This window comes from Solanum dulcamara, chromosome 6, assembly GCF_947179165.1.
Source record: "Solanum dulcamara chromosome 6, daSolDulc1.2, whole genome shotgun sequence".
Taxonomy (NCBI): domain Eukaryota; kingdom Viridiplantae; phylum Streptophyta; class Magnoliopsida; order Solanales; family Solanaceae; genus Solanum; species Solanum dulcamara.
This window is the reverse complement of record NC_077242.1, coordinates 66,207,170-66,219,568: the sequence shown is the minus strand read 5'-3', so window position 1 is coordinate 66,219,568 and position 12,399 is coordinate 66,207,170. Positions and strand designations below refer to the sequence as shown.

General features: G+C 34.0%; 1 protein-coding gene across 1 annotated transcript; it reads left to right on the top strand.

The window, feature by feature from the left end:
- Positions 1-829: 829 nt before the first annotated feature.
- LOC129891283 (uncharacterized) lies at positions 830-10,935 on the top strand. Its single transcript, XM_055966587.1, has 12 exons — positions 830-1,128; positions 1,983-2,111; positions 3,232-3,426; positions 4,946-4,993; positions 5,065-5,193; positions 6,412-6,536; positions 6,622-6,732; positions 7,731-7,839; positions 7,953-8,071; positions 8,387-8,540; positions 10,218-10,362; positions 10,629-10,935. Exons 1-12 carry the CDS (start codon positions 1,021-1,023, stop codon positions 10,682-10,684), a joined length of 1,428 nt encoding a protein of 475 aa, XP_055822562.1. The 5' UTR covers positions 830-1,020; the 3' UTR covers positions 10,685-10,935.
- Positions 10,936-12,399: the final 1,464 nt, after the last annotated feature.

Genomic DNA, 12,399 nt, shown 5'->3' with positions numbered 1-12,399 from the left:
TATTTATGTATAATTAACTTTGCTATTTAATATTTAATTATATCCATATAATATATAAAAAAATAAACTGTAGTTATTTATATTAAATAGAAATTGATGTTTTCTATATTGTGTAGTTTTTCCTTTAATTAAATTCATATTTATTAAATTTAAATAATTAATACAATTATATTAATTCATATTATTTATATGGACTAATATATCTTGAATTTAGTATAATCTAAATCTTTATATAAATTTATCTCCAATAAATTTTAAATGATTACAATATCCAAGGCAACGAATTCTTGTTTAGAAAGGTTTGCCACTAATTAAGAAAAGAAATTAATACATTTGATACTTTTAAAGTATTTGCTCAAAATGACAGAGCCTCATGTTGATAACGTATTATAAAATAAAGATTATAAACTGAATACACCTAAGAAAAATATATAACTAAAGATTATTATATCATTCAATTTTAAACTGATATACAAATAAACTAAAATAACTTTCTATTTATAAAAGAACAAAAACAACTTACCAAGATACTTGTGAGTTAATCGTAGGAAGCTACTTATAAAAATCTGCTTGTAAAAGTGCTTAAAGAAATCTGTTTACAAAGTTACTTGTAAGTTATTTATAGAAATCTGCTTACAAAATTACTTGTAAGCATAAATGGATATCCGTAATTTAAGTATACTCATAACAAATTTTGCATTTTTACCCCTCGTTTTTTCATCAGACAAAATGGGACACTGAAATACTTCATTAAAACACACACACACACACACACACACAAACTGTATTAACGGACATCCATCTCTTTCAAGCTCCAAATCAAAATTCAAGAAAATCATTACTGCTTACAAGTAGTTCAAGCAACCCCAAGTAACAAACTCTAAGAAAAAAGATATCCCAGTAATTTTTTTCAGCCACAAGAAAAAAAGAATATAATGGGTGAATGGCTATTAATGCCCCTACAAATTTCTTGCAATATTGAGCTATGGAGGCTCTGTAAAGAAAATACAAGGTGTAAAAATGAATTTTCAGTCTGATTTTCAAGAAAAGGTATCTGCTTGTTTCAAACCTTGGCAACGTTCTTTCCAGTTCTGGGTTCGTGCAGTAGATATATACACTGGTTATAAGGTACTGTCTTTCATTTTCTTTCTCAAGTGGATTTTGTTAGTGGAACTGACCCATTTTTAGTGTGATATATATCCATGTTCCTCAAAGTTTAGTAAACAATGGTACTAATTGGATAAAGTTTTCTCATAATATATAAAGAGACACTTAAATTTGGCCTCATTTCACCACAATCATTCACATAAATTTCAGTGAACTATTGAAGCTATCAGTGTGATTGATCAGACAAGTAACTAAGCACTTTAATGTAGGAAACTTTTAGTAGCTCAAATGGTTGCCCATCTGAACTTTGGACTTGTGGTTGAGGGTTCGATGTTCCCATTTCCATTTGCCATACCCCAATTTTAAAAATAAAATAAAATACAAGCACTTTTAATTTTAAGTATGCACATCTAGATAATTCAAGTTGAACAATACAACTTATAAAAATAATCATATGGACACTTCCAAAATTTGTGTCACATCATGAGACACAGTGGGGACGAGTCAGAATGTTTTGTTAACAGTTGAAACCAAGTTAAAGTATCTAGATGTGCATTCTCAAAGTTGAAATGTTTACTTGCCAACTGAGACCAAGTATAAGTGTTTGTTTATGCATTATGCCTAAATTATTTATAATTTGAAGAATGTAGGATAGATATACGAAATGGTATTAAATTCTACAAATTAGATGGTCCAATTTCATAATTATTACCTTTAAGATTAATGTAGAAGAGTAAATTTGAGAATGGAGTTTTCTATTGTTTTCTTAAAATCTTTTTTGTTTTTGTTAGTTTCTCTTTGTGATATGGACGAGGCATTTGTGGTCCATTTGGCTTATTGAAGTAAATTATGGTTTTTAATTGCTCTTTTGTTAGGTGTTTCAATTAAGAGTTGGCTTTGAAAAAAATGTGCAAAAACAAGAAGCAATGTGGGAGAGGCAGCATGAGGTTGCAGGTGAGAAGATATACAATATGTGCTCTGACCTTGGTGGGTTCTTCCTAAAGGTATAATCTGTAACCAGATTCCCATTTTTAGTTTCCTAATGTAGAATTGATTCAATCTGGAACGGTTATTATTGTTAATTACAGAAATAACAACAACAAGTGGGGTCGGGAGAGGGTAGCATATAGGCAAACCTTATCCCTACCTTTTAAGTAGAGAGGTTGTTTCCGGTAGAACAACTTCCCATTTTTCATTTCCTAATATAGAATTGATTCAATCTCAAACGGTTATTGTTGTTTAGTACAACAACAAGTGGGGTCTGGAGAGGATAGGATGTACACTGACCTTATCCTCCCTACCTTTTAGGTAGAGAGGTTGTTTCCTAAAGGTATAATCTGTAACCAGCTTCCCATATTTCGTTTCCTAATATAGAATTGATTCAATCTCGAGCAGTTATTGTTGTCTATTACAACAACAACCACAACAAGTGGAGCCTGGAGAGTAGGATGTAGGCAGACCTTATTCCTATCTTTTTGGTTGAGAGATTGTTTTCGATAGACTGTTAGCTCAAAGGAAGTAATTAAAAAGTGTAAAAGAAAGAAAAAGAATTCATGGTAGCGACAACCCAAACAAGCTGTTAAGTGTTAATAGTCCTTTGCCGTTTATTAACTACAAGGAAAAAGATTCCTGCATTTAGTGATTTCTTTTAATAAAATTCAGTTAAGTTTATGTGGTTATATTGTAATATGTGCACTAGTCTGTGCTGGCTGCAGCATGTACAACTGTGCTCTATTTATCATAATGCTCATGAGACTGATGTATCGTGGTGTTAAAACTCCCTATCAGATAGCAAGTTACCTCCATATTTTAATCTCAGGGTTTTGGTCTAGTGGTAACTGGTAAGAGGTGTGGCACACCCATGATGTGTGGTTTAGGCGCACGTCACAGGTTTGAACCCTGCCGCAAGCAAATTCCTGGTATGTAAATGCAATAGGGTATAGGGCCGGACTCATAATCCACTGAATTTCGAACCATGCACCACTAGCTTTCGGAAATTTCTTTGTTATTAAAAGAAAAATGAATGGTCAAGAAGGTTTAAGTTTTGGCTCCACAGCTCATAATTCATCTTAAGATATGGTTTGAGAGTGAGACCTAATATGTGGATGGTGATGGTAATATTAGGTTGCTCAACTACTTGGGAAGCCAGACTTGGCCCCGGCTGCATGGGTAAGAAGGTTAGTTACTCTATGTGATCAAGCGCCTGCTACACCATACAATGTAATCAGGACTGTGCTGGAGAAGGAATTGGATCAGAATGTTGATGAATTGTTTGAAAGTTTTGATGTTGATCCTTTGGGTTCTGCTTCTATTGCACAGGTAACTGTTAAGCTTAATCTAAAACATTACTATAGCTCATTGAGTGTTTGAAACTTTATGTTGTTCAAATAGATGTTAAAAATATTGACCTTGCAGCTAGTATATACATTTGGAATTTTTGAAGTGTGTAGCTACCACATCTAAAACTCTAAGTTGTTATAGAGAGGAGACACATTTATTTATTTATTTTAGGTCTGCAAAATTATCACTCAAATTTGGACCAACTCTTTTTTCTTGGACTCTTACATGGAAATTAATTTCTACTAATAGGTTGGAACATATTAGGTACATAATAGACACAACAAGGCCCTATTTTTCAGTATTAATCGCAAAAACATTGCCACTTACATCTTAAGCTAGGGAAACTGCTTAAGATACACCGGGAAAATTTTTTAATCTTAGCTGTGGCTAATATCTTATAATCAGTGGCGGAACTAAGATTTTTAATAAGGGGGTTCAAAATCTAAAAAAGTAGACACACGAACTAGTCAAAGGGGGTTCGACATCTACTATTTATACATAAAAAATATTTTAACCATGTATAAATAGTATAATTTTTCGCCGAAGGGGGTTCGGATGAACCCCGTGGATACATGCTGGGTCCGTCCCTGCTTATAATGGCTAACAATCTCTAGTGCATTCTTAATTTTTATGGCTTATGTAGGCCTTGACCCTATACCAACAACATCCAGTAGCTTTTGTTGGAAATGAAGGAGATATGTTACAAAAGAATTTTGTATATTTTATAAGTGGCATTGCATGGAAACGTGACGGAGCCAGGATTTCATTAAAAGGTTCAAAATATGAAGAAGTAAACACACAAAGAAGTCAAAGGGGGTTCAACATCTACTATATATACATAAAAGAAAAAATAATTTTAACCATGTATAAACAGTTTAATTTTCCACCAAAGGGGATTCGAAGCTAACATGCAAGTGAGGACAAGTACAACCATGATCATGACTCATGATGAGGAACATTATGGTGTAAGTGATGAGGAATATAATTATGAACCATTTTCAAATCTCTATATAGCATGTTACCTTTCGTTCAGTTTATGCCACAAAATATATGCTAATACTTCTTTTCAATAAGTTCAACCAGTAGACTATGTACTGATACTTCCTTCTTTTCCTAACTTACTGGTTTGTTTAATTAAGTTTTGATGTTCCTTCTCCTTCTAACAAGATGGAGGTTTGCTTAATCCTGAGGAAACTTTCAGCTGAAATAGTTTATTAAGACGTCGTCTAGCATGACTCAAGCTTTGCGTGTATCTGTTCGTAAATGAATAAATATTCATTTTCTGTTTTTCTCCTTACTTCACAACAGCTTAAACCTTAAAACCAGTGTGATACATGGCTTTGAAGGCCACATGATTTGGACCTGTAAGACAGTTTAAAGCCACATAAATGATTATTTCTAAATGTCATATCTTTGAGCTGCATTCTAGTTATACAGAGGATTTGATATTACTTTGATCCTAAGTGGTCCAACTTGAGTTTTCTGTACTTGGAATTAGGTTCATAGAGCAAGACTCAAAGGTGACAAAAAAGATGTTGTTGTCAAGGTAAGAGAAATTGACTCATAACTTTGCAGCTTTTTGCGATTATGAGATTCTAAAATCATTGTCTGTTCAAGGTGCAACACCCTGGGATCCAAGAACTGATGATGACCGATATCCACAACTTGCAAGCTTTTGCACTATACTTGCAGAAGATGGATATAAAATTTGATATATACTCTTTGACAAAGGAAATTGAGAAACAGGTGCATAAAATTTCTGTATATGTGGCTTCTTTGTAACATCAGGCTGTAATTTTTTGGTAAAACAACTGAAAGTAGATGTAACATTAGCTGCAAAACATTCAGTGACTAGGTATAGTGATATTGCTCGTTTAAAGAAAATAACATATAGGTTTCTATTTCAGTGTTTCTTACTTTCTCTTCATCTGGACACATTTTTTATTTGATTTAAGATCTTTACATTTCTTTGAATTCTGCTCTCAATTTTCTATTCTGTAAATGATATTTTTCAATGCTTAAATGGAAATTGATTATTATTGTGAGTCGATGGTCAGAGTTGAACAACAACAATAATAATAGTACAGTATTAACTATTATTATCACAACTGGCTTTGAGTTATTGGACAGATATTTGACTTCTTGTTGAACTATTTCTGGTCTGTAGTCAAGTTGGCTAAGAGTGCATTGTTACTTCTTATAGAGATAATTACATTCCTGATCCGAATTGTAGAACTTATTGCTTGCCACACAGTAGCAGTTTTGTGTTTTGCCCCTGGAGGCCAGCCAAATTAGGTGGAAGGAAATGTGGCTATGTTGCATTGCATGAACTGCCTAAACATGAATTCTTGAAAAACAAACGACCATGTCAGATATTCATGATCAAGAAGTACGGGATTCTCTTTCGGATAGGCCCTGAAAGGAGAAGGAAGGCTGGAATGTGAACATGCATCTATTAGAGTAATTTGAATCAACTTGAATAAATAATTCAATTATTCTTAAATTATTCAATTAGATAACAATTGAATAATTTTATTTGCTGACACCTGAAAGTTTCCTACTTCACGCACTGGGTATAAACATTAATTATTTCTCTTCAGATAACTTTGTAGGAAAGATTGCTCTTCGTAGCCAATGTAGATTTCTGTTCATCTAAATATTGAGGAAATACTTTGGTACAGTAATACCAAATGCTTCATGCGATATTAGTCTGCTTTATATGTAGTTTCAATTAGCTGGATGATGCATTATGATCTGTATTATCATTAAGACCGTGAATTACTTTGGTGATATCTGTTGCTTTTTACAAATGTCCTTAAATACAAGTCTCAGTTGTTTGCTCACATCGTGAAATGAATCTTGGTATTTGCCTATGTCATTTCCTATTTCAGCTTATATTAAGTACAGCAATGTTTTTGCGTATCCTCTTGCTTTATCAAACTGATTTCACTTATTACATATTAGATCGGATATGAATTCAACTTCTTGAGAGAGGCTGATGCAATGGATAGAATTCGGCGTTTTCTCTACGAAAATAACAAAAAGTCCCCAGTTATGGTTCCACAGGTGATTCGAGATATTGTGACAAGGTGAGCTGCTGCTGAATATTTGACTAGTTGATGTTTTCTTTTCAGATACCTTAATAATCCTTTCTTTCCTTGATATTTTTAAAAGGAGGGTCCTAGTGATGGAATATATTGATGGAACCCCGATTCTGAAGCTGGGAGATGAAATGGCAAAGAGAGGCATCAGTCCAGATGGTAAAATTGCAGCAGTAGCAAGGCAGTAAGAACCTAGATTTCTCAGAGTGAAGTTGGCTTCTAAATTAGTTTAGGTCACTGTCTCTGGTATATTTGTTATCTCTGCTAAATTAAACTGATAACATTGGTGGTAGTGGAAGCGATATTTTACTTATGAATGCTAGATGTGTTGAGTGAAACTAACACAATAATCCGTATAGAACCCGAAAACCTTGTTAATCATCAAACACCAGATTAATTCAGGAAACCTGACCTGAATTTTAGTTGATCCCCACAATCTCATGTATTGAAATGAATTACCTTGTGAAACTTGAGTAGGTCACAAGCACCTTCAAACGTATAAGAGGCATCTCCAAGCCTTTTTAGCTCTTCTTCCACCACACTTGAGTTGGAGTGCTCTCTCAAATGGTATCATAAAATTGACACAAAAAAGCTGGTTTCTCCAAAATATTCTGGAGTTAACAAAATTTATGATGATCGCTAGCCTTGTTCTTGGCGATTACGTCACAGTTGTCACTTATATCATGAAAGATTCCCATTTTACACCTATACTGACTTGTTTGAGCTGAGGTTCTTCGGCATCTCCCCTCTACACCAGAAGAAATTTTGACGATGGCTCACCACATACCTACTTAAGAACATAAAGTATATTCTCAAAAGCTACATAGCTTGAGATGTTTGTCGTACTAAAATGTTCCACGATACAATCTTGCTTGACCATTTGAAGTTCTCAGATTTTTGCCATGTTAACTGTTGCAATTTCTCTGGAAAAGAGCTCCCTTATTGTTCAGTAATGCTTCATTATACAGAACTCTGTTATGCCTTTTCAAAGAATTTCTTAATTGAGTAGTCCTTAGTCTCTTAATATGACTCTTTCAATTAAGTTATTTCTACACATATTCTCTATCCTGTACTGTTATTTACTATTTATAAATAGTAGTTTCCTATTGTTCGTAGTCTCATTCCAACTTAATTCAGTTTCATCATGAGAATATGGTAAACTGGGTTACTATTCTCTTGCAGGAACATTCTTAAAAGTTTGTCCTTAGCTTATGGACAAATGATACTCAGGAGTGGTTTCTTTCATGCAGATCCTCATCCGGGGAATATTCTAATCTGCAGAGGTGCTGAGGCAAGTGCGCATCTTTTCTTTTTCTTCTTTCAAAATTTAGGTTCTCGGTTATCATATATAATTGTTCTTGTTCAGAGATCTGACAAGGATCATGCCATTCTTTTCTTATTAAGGTTGCATTGCTGGACTATGGACAAGTTAAGGATCTTCCAGAAAATCTCAGGCTCGGATATGCTAATCTTATTCTTGCTATTGCTGATAATGATGCTACAAGGGCCAGAGAAAGCTTTAAGTGAGAAATTTTCCCATGAATCTCGTGTTTATAAGTTCAAGAATATTTTTCTGCCTGACGAAGCAAATGGATGCAAAATACTAATGGATAAATAGAAAAGGAAATAGTGGTAGTTTACGTTCTAGTTATTCAAGTGTGAAGAATGGAAAATGGAGTTGACATCGTGGAGAAAAACCGACTACTCTTGGCACTGATAACAATGATGGAAAAGAAACTTTTTTTACTCTAGGACCAAATTAGAGTTGTTGCAGTTATTACATTCTTCTAGGACTGATATGTTTCCAGTCTTTGAACTTCTCTCGCTTTGAATTAAAGGGAACTTGGCATAGACACCCTAAGCAAATGTGAGGATGATCAGAAAGAAATGCTTAAATTGGCACAAGGTATGTTTGACACAAAATTACCACCTGGTGTAAAGATGCTGCAACCTTTCTCGGAAGAATCTTCAGTCAAAAAAATTGCAGTTGAGGTACGCGGTACCTTCTCTCTCAACTTATGGTATCTACCAATCAATGTTAATCATTTTTAGCAAGGTTGTATTTACCATTCAACAATCTAATGATCTTTCCACATAATACTACCTTCCACATTAAGGTCCACCAGTCTGATTAGTGATGGATTTTGAAGACAAGAGTTGACTCAGCTATATTATGATAACCCTAACCAAAAGAATTTGAATTTGTATCAGTTGTCTGGTCTTTGTTGATGCTTTGGTAATAAGGAACTGGAATCATAATTTTGGGACAATGCAAAAGGAGTTCTTCTTATGCAATTTGCTCTTTACTACATGATTTTTCCATTTAAAGTTAATAACTTGCTTTAGATGGCATTGAGAGGATGAATTGATTTCGAAAAAGTAAATCTTAGCAGAATAATATTTATTGCTGAACTTTATGTTGACATAATTACCTGAAATTCCTATTTATTTGGAGCTTCAGGCTCAAAAGCATGGACGTCTCAGAAAAAGATTATGTTGAGTCAAACGATCCTGATGGGAAGCTATAACAAATTCTATGCATTTTGTTATAAGGACATGTAAATTGAAAAAATAAGGTGTTTGTTTCAACATTTGCTGGTTGGAGGATATCGTGATCAATAGAGAAAGAAGGCCACAGAGTTCGTGGTCATGTAAATAATCTAAACAGACTGCTGATCTATAGTCACAATAGACTGATCTGCCCCTGGGCTATGTTGTTCAGACTCTTCAAAAATGGCACCAGATGCACGTCTGATCGTACAAAAATAGTTTATTTTTGGAGGATCCGACACGAGTGCGGTAGAATTTGTGGAGAGTCCGAACAACATAGTCCTTGGGTTCTTCAATTATCTAAATGAATATAGTAACTACTTTCACATTTTGCACCTGCGCTTAAAATGCAACTACACAAATCATTATCCAGAAGGATTCTTATAGCTTCTACAACAAATTTTGCGGAAGGCAACTAAAATATTGAAGTGGAAGCCATGGTCAACTGACAAGTACTTACAGCTACCATGATTAAGCTTCAAAGAACAACATACAACAAATACTAAGAGTACTCAAAAGGCATTGTTGCACATGTTTACACTTTGATTGCTATACATACACTAGACATGCTGTTAATCTAGTATTCCACAATCTTTATGATAATGGAGAAATGTTTAGCGAAGAATCTTGAAAGAGGAAAATCTTTTGATATTGGTCAGCAATAACTTCTTTTTCTCCATTAGAAATGATTGTGGTGCTCAATAAAGAAGAAAAAGAGGAAGGCTAAATCATGTCGAAATTGGCAGTCTTTCACTTAAGATGCAAACGCCATAATGTCCAACCACCTTGAGAGTGACTCTGGATTATTCTGAATTTCGGTCTCTTCAAAATTTGTGAAAATACAGCTCAATTAGGTCCCGTAAAATCTAGATTTTAGGCTCTGTGAATTAAAAGTGACATCTTTGTTCTCTTGCATTGTGCTCCACAAATGATAAGGTGGATATGATCTTATACCTTCTTAAATTCTTATTGTCACTTAGTACAGTGAATGACGCCTTGTACAACTCTATCTGCTTGGCCTTCACCGGCCTTTCTTATTTGCTGATTAATTTCCTAAAATGTACTTGTTAAATATCAGTACTAAGGTCAAAATGTGAACACAATTCTACTTGATGTTAGGCTTTTCCAGAAGAACTTTTTTCTGTTCTTCGAACTCTGCAATTACTGAGAGGGCTTAGTGTTGGTTTGCAAATAAGCCATTCATGTGCTGAACATTGGAAACCTATTGCTGAGGAAGCTTTATACAGTGCTGGCAGATTGACAGGTTAGTCCTTGATACGATATCTCATTTTTTTTGTTCAATTAAATAAGTCAATCTATCGCTAAGCAAGAACATATAGTCTTTTCATTTTCGTGCCACATTATTGTTATTTGATCATTTCATTCTGTTGCTGGCTGGGAAAGGAGTATGTGTTTGAGTACTATAGTCACTGCGGTTACTATGCACAATCTTGTTTGCCATTATACATCTTATTCCTTTCTAGATTAAAGATCTAACGACGATGTGCAATTGTTACTTTTTTGTTTCAGATATAAATATGAAGCGATCACGTAGACATAGAACTAGAAGAAAGTCCGGAAAATAACATTTAGCTAGTCAAGAGGAGCAAAGTATGAACGAATTCGGAGATGGTCATGTTGCTAATGTGTTGGAGAAAGAGATTTTCATTCAATCGTTTACATTTGTAGCAAAGCTTTTCAAGGACAAGCACAATTGATACCACAAAACACTACATACTTGCTATTTTTTTTTCTTCCCATGGCCTCAGAACAATGTCTTCACAACATGGCTTGTAATCATATCATATCTATCTATATCTATATTACTTTAAAAGCATGAACTTATTAACTTGAAAGTTAAATTATTATAATACCTTCAACTAAAAACACTCAATTTATTCATATTTTATATTGAAAGAAAAACATTCATAACTTAAATGTTAAATTACAAAAATACCCTATAAAAACAACAATTACATTTCAACAAACGCTTCTATTCATGTTAACAGTCACAATCTTTAAAATAAAAATAACTACTGCTTAAGAGAGTTTTGATATGGATATGGATTGAAAGAGTATTACAATATAAAATTGCCCCGTAATGTTTCAAACGGGGAAAATGTTATCCCTCCTATATTAAGGTTAGCACACCAGAAACAATAAATATGAAAATAAAAAATAGTATCCGAGTCTACAGAATTTACTGTGTGTCATTAAGGAATTTAATCCCCTCATTGTACCCGAGGTTAATGATTATTTCCTCCCAAGATAAAATGGATAAACTATTAAAGAAGTAGCGGTACCTCAAACTTCAATAATTTCGGCGAACTCTAAAGCCAGCAACAAAATCACACAAAGACTCAACTTTGTTTGTAAGAAAATATATGCATAAGAGGCATAATTCAATGTTTTAAAAATGAGAGAAAAATTCTCTATTTATAGACAACAAAGGGTAGTGTGAACAGATACTTATTGTGGCTTATCGAAAAAGTCACAATCCTTCATAAAAGTCACAACCTTTCACAAAAGTCGCAAATCTTCAAAAAGGTCACAACTTTTGTTGAAAAGTCACAACCTTTCGAAAAGTCACAACCTTTTGAAATGGTCACAACCTTTCATTTCCTATTCACACCTTTAAAACCCAACAATCCCCAACATGAATAGGGAATGGCTATTGTTATAACATATGCATAAAAAACTGTGTGATTTGTAAGTAAGAATTAATTGCATCTGGATAAGTAGATTTCCCTTTGAACTTTCCGTAGTGAACATATATTGGATATACTCGGTCAATCGATAGATTTGATATCTTTGAACCGTCGAGCTTTGGTGTATACCTAAACAACATAAGTCATACAATCAACCCTTTAACTGTTTTTGGTTCTCATTGTTTTGTTCGTTTCAGCCATGAACACTTCTTGGTTCATAAGTGCATAGAGAACTGGCCTTATCGGATTCTCCTTGAAGCGGCTTACACTTCACACTTACATAGGTGATATCTAAATGTGTTATCCCATAGAAACACCATTTGATATGCCCTGTATCAAACTTAGATATCATTAAAAGGTCCTAATGCCTTATCCTTGTTACTGAACATTGTCGCATCATGAGAATGGATCATAAAAATTATTTTGACAATGTTGAACCGCCATCAATGACTTTGTTTGATCTCCTTAAACCTAGATCGTGGGATCTCCAGTCTTCTAGGTAGAGTTACCGCCATGATGATTTGTCCTCGGCCATAGTCCCATTTCCTTTGATAATCGCTCAACTCCCTCTCTAGCTAGGCCTTTTGTAAGTG